General features: G+C 42.5%; 1 protein-coding gene across 1 annotated transcript in view; it reads right to left on the bottom strand.

Moving 5' to 3' along the window:
• The window catches only part of sha (shavenoid), a 354,752-nt gene that overhangs the window by 41,974 nt on the left and 293,988 nt on the right, over positions 1 to 18,790 (bottom strand). Inside the window, exon 5 of the mRNA XM_067146254.2 lies at positions 6,835 to 6,968. Within this exon, the coding sequence (XP_067002355.2) occupies positions 6,835 to 6,968 (134 nt within the window). The remainder of the gene's footprint in view (positions 1 to 6,834; positions 6,969 to 18,790) is intronic.

The following is an 18,790-nucleotide window of genomic DNA, read 5'->3' on the forward strand; positions in this document are numbered from 1 at the left end:
TGATGGTATACTTATTTTAGTGGATATTGAATATGAGATCAGAACTATTTTTGAGTACTACGCTATCAATTTTTATCCATTTCTCTGCCAAAGTAGTATTTTATTTATTATCTTAAAAATATTTTACATATTTAGTCCTTTCGTATTAAAACATCCTACAACTATAAAGATAGAAATCGACCTTACTTACGCCGATCGTTATATGTATCACCAAATAGTTAATTTAAGTGTTTTAAGATCTTATGGCTGATGATGGCCTAATATCATTAGGCCGAAACTAGTACCATGATTCAAATACATTGAAGTACTAATTTTATATTGTATTGATTAAGTGGATTACCTCATTTGTCTGCAGTAATTAAATTGTCATCAATAAGAAATGTGAACATTGTACACGTTGAACTTTTCAAATGTTTTATTTGTTGTATTTTATGTCGTTTATGTGTTCCCTGGTTAAGTGTAAGACAAGAACACGTGTCCTTAACTTAGCCAGTTAAAATGAACTCTATCTATCTATCTATCTATCTATCTATCTATCTATCTATCTATCTATCTATCTATCTATCTATCTATCTAGTACAGGTATCATATTCGAGCATGTAGTGTCATGGAAGTCTGACATGAACCAACAGCAACAACAATAATCCTTGCCATCAGTAAGTTCGAACTGCGTGTTCTTGTTCCTTAAAGCACTTAGATTTATCTTCCTTTCAAATTCCAGAGCAGGATACATTTCAGGTTTGTGACCAGTTCCAATAAATAGGCTACACTAACCAGATTTTTGATAAAAATCTCGCTAGGTGGGCAGAGTGACAGAGTGGTCGAATCGACTGGTTTTGAGTGATGTCTGAGGATGGCTCTAGATAAGTAGCTCAGTAGGTAGGATCGGCAACTGGTCATGTTGACACTGGTACTTTGATCTTGACCTTCTTCCTCCTCCTCCTCCTGGAGACCGACAACTGCCTTGACAGGTGGTGAGAGTTGTATTTGTGTTTGGTGAGAAGATGAAATTTCCATACCTGCAGCTGTCTTCGAGCCTTTTCCCAAAAATATAAGATGCGTAGGTATGCGTGAATTTGCATATGAACGTGCTGTATTTACAATGCTAATAGTTAATAATTGGACCGCTCAATCTATTGTAAGTCATAGTGCAATGTACGTGTGAATTTTTATATGATGGTGTTGTAATATTAAGTTAGTAGTAAGCTCAACCTATAGTATTGTAAGCCGTAGTGTTAAGCACTGGAAGTATTTAAGTTGTGTGTTAACTTGTACACCATGATGCTGGATTTAGAATGTTAATCCAGTATTACCACGAACCTACTACGCTGGCGTAACTCCCACGTGGCGCGTCCCAGGTGGCGGATAGGGGGGTCCTAACCGGCTTGCCGGCGGACTTGAGGGAAATAAAATACCTCTTGCGGACCTAAGGAGAAGAGCCCCTGTGGGTGGGGGACGCCGACGAAGAATACACCCACGGTATACCCTGCCTGTCGTAAGCGGCGACTAAAAGGGGCGACCAAGGGATGATTGTCTTGGAACCATGAAACTACTTGTGATTAGTACCACCACGTGGAGAACATCATGGGTCGCTTTAACTTGCGCGTAGTACCACTATATTAGGTACCAAACAGGTCTGTGATTAGTAGCACATAGGAGCACCGTGCGGTCGGCTTTTGCAGTACCTGTGATTAGTACCACCATATGAGCAGGACCATCGGATGATAGCTACCATGGTTCTGCCTTGCCTATAATTAGTACCCGCTATATGAGGAACACCACGGGATAGTGGAAGTTCCCTGTGGTTAGTACTCTTATTTGATGAACACCATAGGTTTGCGTTGCCTGTAAATGGCGCCGCAAAGTGAGAAAAACCATAGGTCTGTATTATAAGTCGAATTTCATAACCTGTGAGTAGTACCATAATGTGTGGAATACCGCGAGTCTCTGCTACTTTTGATTAGTACCGCAACATGACAAATGCCATGGTTCTACTTTCCTAGCGATCAGTACCGTTATGAGGGGCCGATAACTTGTATTTTGGACCCCCTTTAGGCTGCAAGCATCATCGTTTCAGTGTTATGCTATAGCAGCAGTCCCTTGGTCAGTAATCCTATTCTTTTACGTCAGTTTGTGTGAATGTAAAGCATTGCGGGTCGCATCCACTGATTGTTTTAAATTCATGTCCATCCATTCATTCTTCGTTCTCACGCTTTGAATTCTGATCAGTGGAGAATTATAGACTTTTAGTTTTTCGTTCCATTTCGTCTCATTTCGTACCATTAGGGGCCGATGACCTCGATGTTAGGCCCCTTTAAACAACAACAATCATCATCATCATCATCATCATCATCAATCTAGTAGTATTTCTTGTGATATGTTATTTCTATGGAATTTTTTGTGGTACTCTTGTTGTTGTAGCTTTTCGGTAATTATGTTTTAAGTTAACTTTATTATCACTTGTAATTAATAAGTTGATTCAGACTACCAGAAACGCAAGCATACAAAACCGTTATCGAGGACAGACATAATAAAGCCAGCAAGATACCGAGAGGAAACAGAAACCTGGCAGGGACCGAACTTCGAGATCCGCCATTTCCACACAAGATTTGTCGCCCACGGTTTCCACGGGAAAATTTGCCAGAATGAAGCATACCCCGAACCCAAGGAGGAGTGCCTCTGCAAAGTATGCAATCAACCATGCCCCAAGTACCATTTGGCGAAATGTGGAAGCATAACTCAATCTTTAAACACGCTGACAAAAGACTGGTGAAAATCAAACCCAATCTAATGTACACATTGTGTTTAATAAAATTATAATATTATCACTTGTAATGTTAAGCTAGTAGTAAGCCGTAGTGCTAGAAATACTTAAGTTATCCGTGAATTTGTAAATCAGGATGCTAGATTTAGAATGTTAAACTAGTAGTATTTCTTATCATGTTTTCTTTCCATTGAATTGCTTGTTGTACTCTTGTCACTGTTGCTGTTGGGTAACTATATTTTAACTTAACTTCATTATCACACTACTGTAACTGATCGTTGCCACCGGAATATTTCCCAATTGCGGTGTAAGTTATTTGTTAATAATAATAATAATAATAATAATAATAATAATAATAATAATAATAATAACAATAATAATATAACTAGCCATCGAGCATCACTTACTTCACAAAGTCAAAAATCATCTCCGCTCTTAGATTTCAGGTGGCTGCAACAATTCATTTATAAGAACATGATTTTTTCGAATTGAGAAAGTATTGTTTGCATGGGCGTAAGAGCTATTGCATATTATAAATCCCATTCCGTATTGACGGTTATCATTTTACAAATAAATAAGTATATATATGATCCACCTTTTCAATACAAAACAACCATCTATATTAGATGGGACGATATTTGTACATGTTTCGGCCTAATCTAAAGGCAATCCTCAGTAGAGGTTCAATTATTACATTATACAAACAAATTTAAAACACTGATTAAGTGGAATTAAAATACAATGATCATGATTGACAAAGTAAAAAGATGTTGAGGTAAAAACATCCTCTCGTCTGAAAAATAGTTTGATTGACGTAAAACTTGCTGATATTTTTTTTAAAATGAGACACTGTGTTGCGCAGCGTAGTGTATAATGTGATAATTGAACTTCTTGAAATACCCACGGACTGAGCCAGAATCGGACCTGCCAATCTAGGGTCAGAAAGCCAGCGCCGCAACCGTCTAAGTCACTCAGTCCTGCAAATTTGATTTAGGAGGGGATGGTTGTCTACTCATACTTCCCATTAAAACTGTAATCACCACCACCTCACTGGTACAATCGTTTCGTCTCCCTTCCATTTAAGATAACGAGTCGATAACATTTAAATACGACATCTTCGTTTTGTCGGATTCGGGCTTGCGTACAATCTTCTGTGCATCAGAATATTTTTTTTTTGTTAGTTGCTTTACGTCGCACCGACACAGATAGGTCTTATGGCGATGATAGGACAGGGAAGGGCTAGGAGTGGGAAGGAAGCGCCGTGGCCTTAATTAAGCTACAGCCCCAGCATTCGCCTGATGTGAAAGTGGGAAACCACGGAAAACCATTTTCAAGCCTGCCGACAGTGGAGTTCGAACCTACTATCTCCCGAATACTGGATACTGGCCGCACTTAAGCGACTGCAGCTATCAAGCTCGGTACATCAGAATTAGACACCCAGATTTCTGTTGAAACCGTTAGCAGTTAGATCGAACATTCGAAACATATTATTAAATAATAATAGTGATTTATTTGTTTCTACGTCCCACTAACTACTTTTGACAGTTTTCGGAGATGCCGAGTTGCCGGAATATTGTCCCGCAGGAGTTCTTTTACATGTCAGTAAATCTACCGACACGAGGATGACGTATTTCAGCACCCTCAAATACCACCGATCTGAGCCAGGATTGAAACTACCAAGTTGAGGTCAGATGGCCAGCGCCTCAACCGTCTGAATCACTCAGCCCGGGAAGAATATTATTATTAGGCTATTATTCGGAAACTAAGACCCATCGTATTTCAAAACACAGTAAAAAAAAAAATTTGGGGAACATGTTTTTGAACGTATCCCATGCTCCACAAATCAATATCTCACACTCAGGTCTATTACCAACTAAACCTTTATTCTTTACCGTTGAGGTATACAAAAGAACGTCGATGGATTCGCGTTCATTTTCAGAACACAAACGGAAATGTCCAAATGGGGGCGAAAACAAAGGGATAACAGTCCTCCAGGGTGGATTGTTATCACTTATCACAGTTGGAGAGCTTCGGTATGGTGTTTGTCCTTCACTAGCATTTAGCATAGCTTGACACCTACGTGGCATGCTCCGTATAAGTCGACGGAGGTCACGTTACGGTATCAGGTCCCATTCTTCAGTGAGAGCCTGTTCGAGGTCTTGGAGAGTCTGTGGTGGAACAGGACGCCCACGAACCCTTCTGTTAAGACATCTCTCGAATGTCCAGTTCTCGCAGACAGCTCTGGTGATGCGCGCTGCATGAGCCCTGGCATTGTTTTGCATGAGTACGAATTCAGGTCGAACACCGTATGCAGCAACCAACATATGCTGTAGCAGTATCTGCTCGATGTACCCTGCAGCGGTAAGATTACCACGGACGACGACAAGATCCGTACGGCCATCAATACTAATGCCACCGCTCACTATCACATAACCTTGTCCGAATCGGTCGCCTTCCTGGACAACGTTTGGCATGTACTGCTCACCACGGCGTATCCATACACGTTGACGTCCATCACGCTGTGTCAGGGGAAATATGGACTCGTCTGTGAACAACACAGGTCTCCATTGGCGAAGTTGCCAGTTGACGTGGGTACGGGCAAACCGAAGGCGAGCTGCGCGATGGTGCTGCGTTAAACGGGGCTCTCGAACAGGACGTCTGGGTCGTAAGGACACTTCTCTTAACCTGTTCCTTACTGTCCGGTCAGACACTGTGACTCCAGTGACCCTCCTGTGGTCTTGTAGCAGTTCTCTGGCAGTTGCTGAAAGACGTCGCAACACACAGATGGTCAGATATCGGCCATCCTGTGGGGTTGTCATACGTCCACGACCTTATCCAACCCTCCTTGTGAACTGGCCTGTCTCATTTTAGCCATTCCAGAAGCGTTGAATAACTGATGGAGACATTGAGATCCGCAGGAACACGACGAAAAGTCGATACTTTCTGGATACAAGTGACGGCCCTTGTGACTTGAACCTCGTTAAGATGTCTCATGGGATGTGCTGGTTTATGTACAACGTGCTCAAATGACCGCAGTAGTCTGTGTACTTCACAACGACACACTAACGCACCGCTGTTCACTTTGTTTTGAGCGCTCACCTGACAGTTTAATGCATGGCTACGCCTACAGATGGAGAAAAACTTCGCTTTGACATACCCTGAGTAGCTACGGTCTCAAGGTATGCTGTACAACCATTAGAACCCCATCTACAAATTAACGTTCACATACCAGACGTTACAATACATGTTCCCCTTATTTTTTGGAACTGTGTATTTGAATTCACTCACTGTGTCCTCTTTTCTAATAGGTGGCTAATACGATATCCGGTCTAGAAGGCTAAGAATATCGACCGAGAGGATTCGTCGTGCCGAACACACGACACCTCGTAATCTGCACGCCTTCGGGCTGAAGAGCGGTCGTTTGGTAGGCCAAGGCCCTTCGGGGCTGTTGCGTTATGGGGTTTGGTTTGGTTTGGCTAATATAGTAGAGAACTGCTGCCTTGCTCCATTGGCTGAGCTGTGGAAAACGATGGAAGGATTCAACTGCCAGAGTCGTGTCTTTCGGAAAATTTTGGTGTGACATTCTTACTTTGTTTCTTTCTGTCTGTCTGGATCTCTCCCAACTTGTTAGGTTCGATCCTGGCTCAGTCCGGTGGTATTTGAAGGTGCTCAAATACGACAGCCTCGTGTCGGTAGATTTACTGGCACGTAAAAGAACTCTTCCGGCACTAAATTCCGGCACCTCGGCGTCTTCGAAGACCGTAAAAGTAGTTAGTGGGACGTAAAACAAATAACATTATTATTGTCTGGATTTCTTGAGAGACTTGTGATCTTCCTCAGGATGAAGGAAGTCGCTATGAAGAAAATGTCAGTATCTTTTCCTCTTCCTAGTTTCTTTCCTTTTTCCATTATATTCAACGTTAATATTACCACGATTGTCCGACAACTACTCTATTCCTCAGCAGCATGAATAAATAGTTACTCTTCCAAAGTAAAAAAAAAAATATAGGTTAGTACCGTAAAATATATTCACTTATTAACATATTAATACGTCTAGTTGTCTGTCTTACCTGAAGGAAAGTACGACCCTCATCTCTGAAGAGTCTAAAGGGTGGTTCTGTATATAGGTTGTTCCTCAGGTCAGCCCATCCATTCCGAGTAAGGAACTGTGCGCTGGACACCACACAGATCGGAGTGGATACCCCTGAAAGAAATTAAAATATCAATATTCAGGAAATCTCAGTTTCTATAAATAGCTCTCTACAGAGTATACTGACATTAAACGTTTAAGATATACAGTACTATACATCTTTCTGAGCATTCACTTTAGAAGATCTGCAGCTTAATCTGAGTCACGAACAAGGCAATTTTCTCACGTTTACCAACTCGATAAGTTCTCTACAGCCTATTGATACATGTTTCCCACAATATTGGTTAGTGCAGCGTTTTCTTGACCTTCTGGTCATGTTATGCAATGCTGGCACCAGAATCCTAGAATCACTGAGGGCAGCTAACTGAGGGATCAAGCTGCAAAAGAAGCGGTACTTTTATTGCATATACCTATGAACGTACTGTGTAGAGATGAGGAGAAAGCAAGAATGAGGAATGTGGCCTGCAAGCACGAACTTCCTGTTCTGCCCAGACAGATCGGCTCTTATCTTCTCGTATCTGCTACACGAAAACATTGACTCACACTTTGCAGTTTGCTGGATTACATCTGACAAGAGCGAAGAGCTGCCAGTAGAAGATAATATACAGTCGCCTGGATAGTAACGGAGTTGCTATGGTAACCATTGCGTCACTGGCTCTGCTGGTGAAAACCCCTTCACCCCGTGCCTCACTGGGCATGTGCATTCTTCTAATCTCCCAACAGTACTTGCCACGGATATCTGTGCTCAGCTACGTCGAACCGTCTTGGCGTCCTGGGAATTGGAGTATTAACTAGCTATCCAAAATCCCAACAAGCTGAGAGAAATTAAGACAACTGCCATGTGGCAGTCCCCTTTCCGGCGTTTATGGAGAGAGTAGATATTTTTGTGTAGGGTGAGGATAAGTCACGGGAGATCTACGCACTCTTACCTCGTAAGGAGGGAAGACCCACCCACCGGTATGTTTTTGTCTTACTGAATTCACTGTCGCCCATTCCCTCATATAGTGCCCCTGTTTCTCTGGCTTAAGACTGAACCTCGGCCTGCAGGAAACACCTGAACTCATACTAGCCGGTGACGCGAATACTGCTATTCTCGTCATTCGGTTTTTGTCCGAAAGTGAATTGATGGAGCGTATATAAATTTCAAGTGTTCTGTTACTCAGTGAACCTATGTTCCCTTCTATTCTATTTGTGACAATTTTGGCTTAATAAAGGGGCTGCCTGGCCGAGGCGGTAAAGGCGTGCTCGGTTCGCCCGGAAGGACGTGGGTTCGAATCCCCGTCAGGAAGTCGTAAAGTTTAAGAAACGAGATTTCCACTTCCGGAGGTGCATATGGCCCTGAGGTTCACTCAGCCTACTCCAAAAATGAGTACCAGGTTAATTCCTGGCGGCAAAGGCGGCCGGGCGTAGAGCTAACCACTCTACCCCATCACGTGCCGTGGTTAACAATGGTGGAAGCCTTTACTCTCCACTCCTTCAAGGGCCTTCATGGCCTGTACGGAGGTGACTTTGCTTTGCTTGCTTGCTTGGCTCAATAAAATATTATTTAAAATATTTTCTAATTCCCTCATCGAATAAAGTGTTTTATTTTAACCAGGTGAGTTGGCCGTGCGGTTAGGGATGCGCAGCTGTGATTTTGCACACGGGAGATAGTGGGTTCGAACCGCACTGTCGGCAGCCCTGAATATGGTTTTCCATGGTTTCCCATGTTCACACCAGGCACATGTTGGGACTGTACCTTAATTAAGGCCACGACCGCTTCCTTCCCACTCCTAGCCCTTTCCGATCCTCTCGTCGCCGTAAGACCTATCTGTGTCGGTGTGACGTAAAGCCAATTGTAAAAGAAAAGAGTTTATTTTAATTTATATTTCCTCAAATTTTATTCATAGAGGATGGTTACCTAGTTGTTCTTCCTCTTAAAACAAAAACCAACACCACCAGACGTACTGACTGGCTTAGGACGTCAGGTCTGAAAACCAAAGTTGGAAGACTACCGTTTTTTCGAAGATTGGGGTTATCAGCAAAGGAAAGAGAGGGTTGAAACTCTTCATTTTTCTTTTCTAATTAGAGTTAAGAGGGATTTCTTATCGTCGTGTACTTCATTCACAACAATAATCATCAGAACATCTAATGATACCAATCTGTTGCACTTGCTCATAAATCTCTCCCTCACTCACTGAACTTAATTCGTAAATTAGCTCACAACTGAAATAGTTTATACAGAGGAGCGTATGAGATACGTATTTTAACACACCAAAGGTGAAAACCACAACCCACCATCAGATAGTGTTGTGAAAATGTATCTGGTCGCATTTTTTGGTTCACATTTGAGGTGAGAACACTTCATTATCAGACAGAAACTAATGATGTGGCGTGTTGAACGTACGAAAGTGCTGACTGATGACTTCTACCATCACCACCTCGCCTCAGGATACTAATTTAAACTACATAACTCTATAACAGAGACGTATCGGTTTTGGGAAGATACTTAACTCGCCGTTAATTTTACTGTCCATTGTCCAGGAAGGAGTTCTTAACTGGAGAAGAGAGGAAACTCTTGGATTTTATCACTTGTTGCAGACGATAAAGGGGTATATATTGGTCCAAAATATCACCACTAAGTAGTGTTTGATCAATGGATCGAAATTTTATTTCATCTCCTCTGTTGCACGTGGCCTAATTATTATTGCTATTATTATTATTATTATTATTATTATTATTATTATTATTATTATTATTATTATTATTTTGTTTACAAGTTGCTTTACGTCGCACCGACACAGATAGTTCTTACGGCGACGATGGGACAGTAAAGGGCTAGGAGTGGGAAGGAAGCAGCCTGGTCTTAATTAAGGTACAGACCCAGCATTTGCTTGGTGTAAAAATGTGAAACCAAGGAAAACCATCCTCAGGGCTGCCGACAGTGGGGTTTGAACCCGCTATCTCTCGAATACTGGATATTGGCTTCACATAAGAGACTGCAGCTATCAAGCTCGATATTTATTATTATTATTATTATTATTATTATTATTATTATTATTATTATTATTATTATTATTATTATTATTAATATTTTCTATTACTAGCAGTATACGGGTATTTTAGTCCAGATGTGTTCATTTTTAAGCATATTGACACCTTTAGCTTGTCTGGGATAAAATTGGATACCTCTTGAGGGATCTTATCCAGTGGTTCCTTAACCCACTGGACCTTTTTATCGGGAGAATTTAATTTTTTTTTGCAGGAACTTGGGGGGTGAGTCTAATACTTCATATTTTTGTAACATTACAACACCGGACCAAAAATTGCAGTGCTAACAAAACATGGTATGAGAGTCTTATTACGACGAATGTCAGCATTCGCAACGATCTGTAGTCCTAATATTTTTTGATTATGCAGACTGAATATTGAGTCGTAAATATGATGGTACTAAGGGGCAGTGCGGCCCTGTTGTCTTTGGCTGAGAATATGAACATATTCAGCAGAAGGTGGCGAAAGGGGTTGGAATGTCCAAGTCCAATGCTGGTTGTATCCATTTATAGAGGGTGTATTCATACATCCACCTCTGGACTGAAAAACTATTGCAGGAAAATGGCTTATGACAACCACTAATCGTTTTTAAACTTCGCAGAAACTGCTTCAAGAATGCAAAGACAAACCGGCAAGCGGTTGAAGAAGAAGCACTCCGCTGTGAACTGCATAGTTCTGCATTTTCAGTCGTGCTGCCCGGGTACGTTCCAGTTATATTTAAATTTACAAATGATTACAACCCTTGTTTTACCTAAAGGTATATCACCGGTATTTACAGTTTATTTACAATATGTATATTATTAGAGAATATTAATCTTGAAGTGTGTTGAAGATGAATTTCAAGAAGCTGGTAATGCTGAATTTGTTAATATGATATTTGAGCACCTGATGTAGTGCAAGATTTCGAAATACTTCAGGTCATTTTCTGGAAAATAGTGTGCATTCCATCGTGAGATGATGTGCTGGTTTTTTGCAGGACAGTCAAAAATTGGTGAGGGAGCCTTATTTATTGTGTGGGGTTAGAATTGGAAATTTCCATGATCCGTTAAAAATTGCGTAAGTATATAGTTTCCACGAACCTACTACGCTGGCGTAGTAGGGGGAGAGGTGATACTCCCACGTGGCGCGTCCCAGGTGGCGGACTTAAGAATAATAAAATACCTCTCGCGGACCAAACACACAATCCGCTGCGGGTGGGGAACGCACATGTAGGATACACCCGTGGTATCCCCTGCCTGTCACAAGAGGCGACTAAAAGGGGCCCAACGGGCTATCAACTTGGGAGTGTAGATTCGCGACCACGCGGCCCTTCGCTGAGTCCTGGCATTGCTTCCACTTACTTGTGCCAGGCTCCTCACTTTCGTCTATCATGTCCGACCTTTGGTCAACTCTTGTTCTTTTCCGACCCCTACGGTATTAGAACATTCGAGGCCTAGGGAGTCTTTCATTTTCACGCCCTTCGTGGCCCTTGCCTTTCTTCGCCCGTTACTTCATTTTTCGAAGTGACGGATCTCTTCCTTTTTCTTCCTTTTTTTCTCTCTCTACCCCCTGTGGGTGGGGGACGCAGACGAAGAATACACCCACGGTATCCCCTGCCTGTCGTGAGAGGTGACTAAAAGGGGTGACCAAGGAATGATTGTATTAGAACCATGAAACTATTTTTGATTCGTACCATCACGCGGGGAATACCATGGGTCGCCTGTACTTGCGAGTAGTAGTACTAGGTACAAAAATACGTTTGTGCTTAGTAGCAGCAGAGAGTGGGTCACTGTGGGTTTCCAGTACTCGTGAGTCGTACCCATGTGAGCAACACTACGGGTCTGGGCGTTGCCTGTGAGTTGTACTACTAAATGAGCGACACCGTGGGTCTGCGTTGCCTGTGTTTAGTACCCACTATGTGAGGAACACCACGGGAATACCGGCACTCGTGACTAGTATACCTAGGTGAGAAACCTCATCGGTTTGCGTTGGCTACACCTGTCGATAGCATCAAGGGGTCTGGCCAAGGCTTAATGCTCCATCCAACGGACGAATCAACACCAAAAGAATTATATGCCCTCACTCCATATGAACCCTGCTCTCACATGCACGAATTTTGAAATAGAATTTAAAAAAAAAATCTCATGTTGTCCTTACGGTGCTGCAATCTGTCCCACGCTCATGAAATTATAAAGTGACCTCACCTGAGGTCTATGTGTAGCAATGGTAACGTTACAGAAAACATCTGTTGTCATGGATACTTATCATGACAATTCAAATATCAATTAATTTTAGACCTCATATGAGTCTGTGATACACGAGAGGGTTAATGGTGAAACTGTGTTCCACCAACGGGAGTCGAGACTTGACATATTAACGATTATGGCCACCAGGCAATAATAATAATAATAATAATAATAATAATAATAATAATAATAATAATAATAATAATAATAATAATAATAATACCAAAATACAGCTTTTAAAATGAGTCTCTGAACATATTTCCTTATCCTGGCCCAAATTGTACTAACAAATTAGATCCTGCCTTGGAATAGCGTAGCCTTTTATCACATGGTAACTGTGATAACAGTGATGTGGCCTATCTGGAGTGAACAGGAGCGCGAACGATTGTCATAAGAATGAACCCTAAAAGCGTTCGAAGGTAATTAGAATAAACTACTCTTTTAGTGCACGGAATACATGTAACGTATCTCTGCTTAGCGTATCTCAAGGATGAGATCATACTGTAGACTTGTCCTGAAATTTTCCATTGCGGGTTAAACCTGTTTATCTAGAAAAAAGTTGAACAAGGTGTACACCGTGTGGGTAAAATAGTTCTCCGCCTTACAGATAATCTGTAATGTAAGTGGAGTTATTAACAATTCATAAGACTTAGAATTACGAAAATTGTTATTTTAATTGGCAGAAACAGACTGAGCTCAACAGCATGCGTTGATTGCAGATTCACAGTTTTCATCCAGGGTCTCCCAAGAAAAGAATTTCATGCTGACGTACTATCTTTCCAGGTACCGTCGAGGGGATCACATCAATTTAGACGCGCCTGGTTTTCCTGCCTTATTTTTGAGTGTAACCTTCTTCAGCGATTTTCTTGTTATCTTGGAGATATTCGATATATGATAATCAATAATAATGCTGTCCTGAGTGGTACACACGGCTGAGATGCTGACCTTCTGACCCCAACTTGGAAGGTTCGATCCTGGTTCAGTCCGGTGGTATTTAAAGGTGCTCAGCCTCGTACCGGTAGATTGACTGGCACGTAAAAGAACCCCTGCGGAACTAAATTCCGACACCCTGGCATCTCCTAAAACCGTAACAATAGTTATTAGGACGTAAAATAAATAAATAAATAAATAAATAAATAAATAAATAAATAAATAAATAAATAAATAAATAGTAACTTCAGAGATGCTGAAGTGCTGGAATTTTGTCCTGCAGGAGTTCTACCGATAGGAGGCTGCCCTATATGAACACTTTTAAATGCCATAGGACTGAGCCGGGATGGAACCTGCCGACTTGATCTCACACGACCAGCGATTCTACCGTTTGAGCCAATCAGTGCGTCACCTAATATTTTAATCTTTACTTTTGTTCTGTCTCTTCTCCGTTCTCTATTGATACATTGTTTTTGTAAGTGTCAAAATATTCTTCCTTTCTTCCTTACCGCTTTGAATTCTAGCTTTTAACACATCCGTTGTCTGGCTGCATGGCTAAATGGTTAGCGTGCTGGCCTTTGGCCACAGGGGTCCCGGGTTCGATTCCCGGCAGGGTCGGGAATTTTAACCATAATTAGTTAATTTCGCTGGCACGGGAGCTGGGTGTATGTTTCGTCTTCATCCTCATTTCATCCTCATCATGATGCACAGGTCGCTTGTGGGAGTCAAATCAAATGACCTACATCTCGTGAGCCGAACTTGTCCTCGGACACTCCCGGCACTAAAAGCAACACATCCGTAATATGTGGATCTGTCCAAAATGGTGTTGGCCTACTGTGCGATAGTTTCCTGTGAACGATACAAAATGCGCGTGTCAAGTCCGTTTTCTGGCAACTGTAGAGGAGATCCTCTTTTCTATACCTTCTTTCTGCGTTTTCAAAATTCTTTAAATCATCTTTCTTGCACGACGTTTATCCAAAACTCGCATTTAAAAGGCTTTCTAGCGTAGCTGTAAGCCTAACTCATATTTACTTAGGGACGTTATTATTTTGTGGTGCACTAAATGGTTTCTTTTAGAAATAAGATTGGTGGCACATACAGACCATGGAGGACCTGGACTGCCAACGCGACTGCTGGCCCCCCCAGATGATATACAGAATTAGAGGTGGTACATGGTCAACGTGATGAAATCCTTATACACATTGGTTGGTTTTCTCGACAGGTAATTACATCTCATAACAGACAGTTACTCGGCTTTTCTCATGATCCTGGGATAACCTCATGTCAGCGTTCAGTCCAGAATTAAAATCCATAGACTGGCCAGGAATCGAACCCGGAATCTCCAAGTGACACGTGGACTCGTACTCCCTGCACTATGGACCAGTTTGTTTTAGGAAACCACGAACCTGCTACGCAGGCGTAGCAGGGGGAGAGGTGATACTCCCACGTGGCGCGTCCCAGGTGGCGGATAGGGGGGTCCTCACCGGCTTGCCGGCGGACTTGAGGGAAATAAAATACCTCTCGCGGACCAAACACACACCCCCTGTGGGTGGGGGAGGCAGACGAATAATACACCCACGGTATCCCCTGCCTGTCGTGCGAGCCGACTAAAAGGGGCGACCAAGGGTTGATTGTATTAGAACCATGAAACTACTTGTGATTAGTACCACCACGCGGAGAACACCGAGGGTTGCTTTTACTTGTGCGTAGTACCACTACATTAGGTACGAAATTGGTTTGTGATTAGTAGCACACAGGAGCACCGCGCGGTCGGCTTTTGCAGTACCTGTGATTAGTACCACCATATGAGCAGGACCATGGGATGATAGCTACCATGGTTCTGCCTTGCCTATGATTAGTACCCACTATATGAGGAACACCACGGGATAGGGAGAGGTCCCTGTGGTTAGTACTCTTATGTGATGAACACCATAGTTTTGCGTTGCCTGTAAATGGCGCCGCAAAGTGAGAAAAACATAGGTCTGTATTATAGGTCGAATTTCATAAGCTCTGAGTAGTACAATAATGTGTGGAATGCCGCAAGTCTCTGCTCTTTTTGATTAGTACCGCAACAGAACAAATATCATGGTTCTATTTTGCTAGCGATCAGTAGCGTTATGAGGGGCCGACAAATTCGATTTAGGACCCCCTTTTGACTGCACGCATAATCAATTCAGTGTTATGCTATAGCAGTAGTCCCTTGGTCACTAATACGATATTGTCACGTCTGTTTATGTGCATGTGAGACATTGCGGGTCGCAACCACTGATTGTTTTAAATTCATGTCCATTCATTCATTCTTCGTTCTCACGTTTTTACATTCCTGTCAGTGGATAATTTTAGACTTTTAATATGTCCTTCCATTTCGTCTCATTTCGTACCATTAGGGGCCGATGACCTAGATGTTAGGCCCCTTTAAACAACAATCATCATCATCATTTTGTTTGTTTGTTTTGTGTTTTGTTAGGTTCCTGTCCATCCATTCATTCTTCATGACATATTTTATTTTTATTTTGGTCAGCGGATGCCTTTGAAATTTTTGTTCTTTCATTTCGTAACATTAGGGGCCGATGACCTTCGATGTTAGGCCCCTTAAAACAACAAGCATCATCATCATCATCATGTTTTAGGAAAATGTTTAATTAATTAATTAATTTATACAGTACTAGGTGACGTGCTCGTGGTTTGCTACGGAATTCTAAATTTTACCTTATACAGAATTGTATATGAAGTAGTCTACACGTTGTAAGATTTAATCAAATTGCATGGTTCTTTGCCTTACCCAAGAAATATCACGAGGAGGTCACCATACGCCGTTTATTATGTGTAGTCCGGGTTGTAAAATTTTAATTATATTGGCAGGCTACCTTGCCTGCTGCCAGTCAGAATCGAGTTGGGGTGTATTCATTTTTATTATAAAGGCAGGTCCCGTTGCTTACTGCCGGGCACAAAACGAAGATAAAGGGACCAAGGGTAAAACATGCACCAAAACAGAGCAAAAAATCTTATTCTCAAAAACTATTATTGATACGAAGAACATTCATAGAAACTTTTTTACTACCTGTGGGTGGGTGACGCAGATAAATAATACACCCACAGTAACCCCTGCCTGTCGTAATAGGTGACTAAAAGGGACTCCAGGTGTTCTCAACTTCGGACCGTGGTTTGGCGGCCACGGGGCCCTTAGCTGAGTACTGGAATTGTTTCCACTTGCTTATGCCAGGCTACTCACTTTCATCTATCCTGTCCAACCTCCCTTGGTCAACTCTTATTTTCCTATCCCGGTGGCATTAGAGCGTTCGAGGCCTAGGGAGTCTTTCCTTTTCACGTTTTTCCTGGCCCTTGACTTTCTTTGTCCGGTACTTCATTTTTCGAAGTTTCATATCCCTTCTTTTTCTTTCTTCCTCTCTCTCAACATCCTGTGGGTGGGGGACGCATGCGAAGAATACACCCACGTATCCCCTGCCTGTCTTAAGAGGCGACTAAAAGGGGTGACCAATGGATGATTAAAATTAGAACCATGATATTTCTTGTAACTAGTACCACCACGCGGGGAACACTATGGGTCGCTTACACTTGTGCGTAGTACCACTATGTTCTGTACACAAAAGGTTTGTGATTAGTAGAAATAGAGTGCGTTGGCGGCTTTTACAGTACCTGTGATTCGTACCCCTATATGAGCAACACCATGGGATTAGCGACACCATGGGTCTGCCTTGCCTATGCTTAGTACCCACTCTGTGAGGAACACCATAGGTTTGCGTTGCCTGTAAGTAGCGCCGCAGTGTGCGAAACACCATAGGTGTTACATGTGCAAATTTCATTACCTGTGCACAGTACCATACTGTGTGGAATACCGAGAGTCTACGCTACTTTTGATTAGTACCGCAAAATAGAATGGTTCTATTTTCCTAGCGTTAAGTACCATTATGAGGGGCCGATGACCTGGATTTTGGACCCGTTTAGACTACAAGCATCATCGAGTCAGTATTGTGCCTTAGAAGCTGTCCCTTGGTCAGTAATACTATAGTTTAACACTCATTTTATGTGAATGTGGGGCATTGCGGGTAGGATCCACTGATTGTTTTAACTTCATATCCATCCATTCATTCTTCGTCCTCCCGTTTTCGAATTGGATTTTTAAATTGTCATACAATTTCGTCTCATTTCGTACCATTAGGGGCTGATGGCCTAGGTGTTATGCCTCGTTAAACAACAAGGATCTTCATAATCATCATCATCATCATCAATTGTATTACTATGTAAGGAACACCACGGGCTTGTGTTGCCTTTGGATATTGTCAACCAAACATGGCAATCATGTCTGTCCTTTTTGTTGTAAACAAGGTTGGGTTTACAAAAACACAACTTCTTTATTTACTTCACATGTAAAATTACAATATTTATACTAACAAAACTGAAAGTTATCTCGAAGCAAATTGAACTATGAATTTGGAAAAAGAGTCTGTCTTTGTACAGTATATACACGTTGGAGTATTCACGTTCACTACTATTTCGGAAAGATAGTCCTTGTGACATGAAAAGTTCTTGATAGTCGAAAACTATCAGAAGCACTGACGTAAATATCTCAGAGAGTCCTTCCTTGTTGAAGTGTCTGAGTTCATTAACGTAAGTTCAATGACTGAAGAGTTCCTACTTAGCAAAACTAAGTTGATAATGGGAGCTTGCATTAGCTAGGGAACGATAGTGGCATATAATGGTAAGACTGGGCATGGACAGCGGAATAGGCAAGAGGAGCGGTGACACGAGGTGAGACCTCTTACTGCCAGAAATTCAGTCCACCTGGCCGAAGCACATTTTCAAGAGGAGTAGCCTCCGTGCTCGACGTAGGGTGTATTCTGGAGCTGGACACCGGGGTCAGTGGGCGTCTGGACAGACTAAAAGCTCCTTTTTATAGCACACACGACGTTCCAGGCACGCGCACTGAGAGCTGCGCGTCGAGGCTCGAAGAATAACACACTGGCACGCGTGTAGCTGGCTGTCGGATCGAGAAGGGAGCGACGGACATACAACACTTTTCTTTACAATATGCTTTACTTTGCACCAACACAGTCAGGTCTTACAGCGACGATGGGATAGGAAAGACCTAAGAGTGGTAGTGGCCTTAATTCATTGCCTCCACGAACCTACTATGCTGGCGTAGCAGGGGGAGAGGTGATACTCCCACGTGGCGCGTCCCAGATGGCGGATAGGGGGTCCTAACCGGCTTGCCGGCGGACTTGAGGGAAATAAAATACATCTCGCGGACCAAACACACAACCCCCTGTAGGTGGGGGACGCAGACGAAGAATACACCCACGGTATCCCCTGTCTGTCATAAGAGGGGACTAAAAGGGGCGACCAAGGGATGATTGGATTAGAACCATGAAACTACTTGTGATTAGTACCACCACGCGGGGAACACCATGGGTCGCTATTACTTGCGCGTAGTACCACTGTGTTAGGTACCAAATAGGTTTATGATTAGTAGCAATCAGGAGCACCGTGCGGTCAGACTTTTACGGTACCTGTGATTAGTAGCACTGTATGCGCGACACCAGGGTTCTGGCTTGCCTATGATTAGTACCCACTATATAAGGGACACCACGGGATAGTACGAGTCCCTGTGGTTAGTATAGCCTACTTATGTGATGAAAACCATAAGTTTGCGTTGCCTGTAAATGGCGCCGC

The sequence above is a fragment of the Anabrus simplex genome, chromosome 4 (assembly GCF_040414725.1).
Source record: "Anabrus simplex isolate iqAnaSimp1 chromosome 4, ASM4041472v1, whole genome shotgun sequence".
Taxonomy (NCBI): Eukaryota; Metazoa; Arthropoda; class Insecta; order Orthoptera; family Tettigoniidae; genus Anabrus; species Anabrus simplex.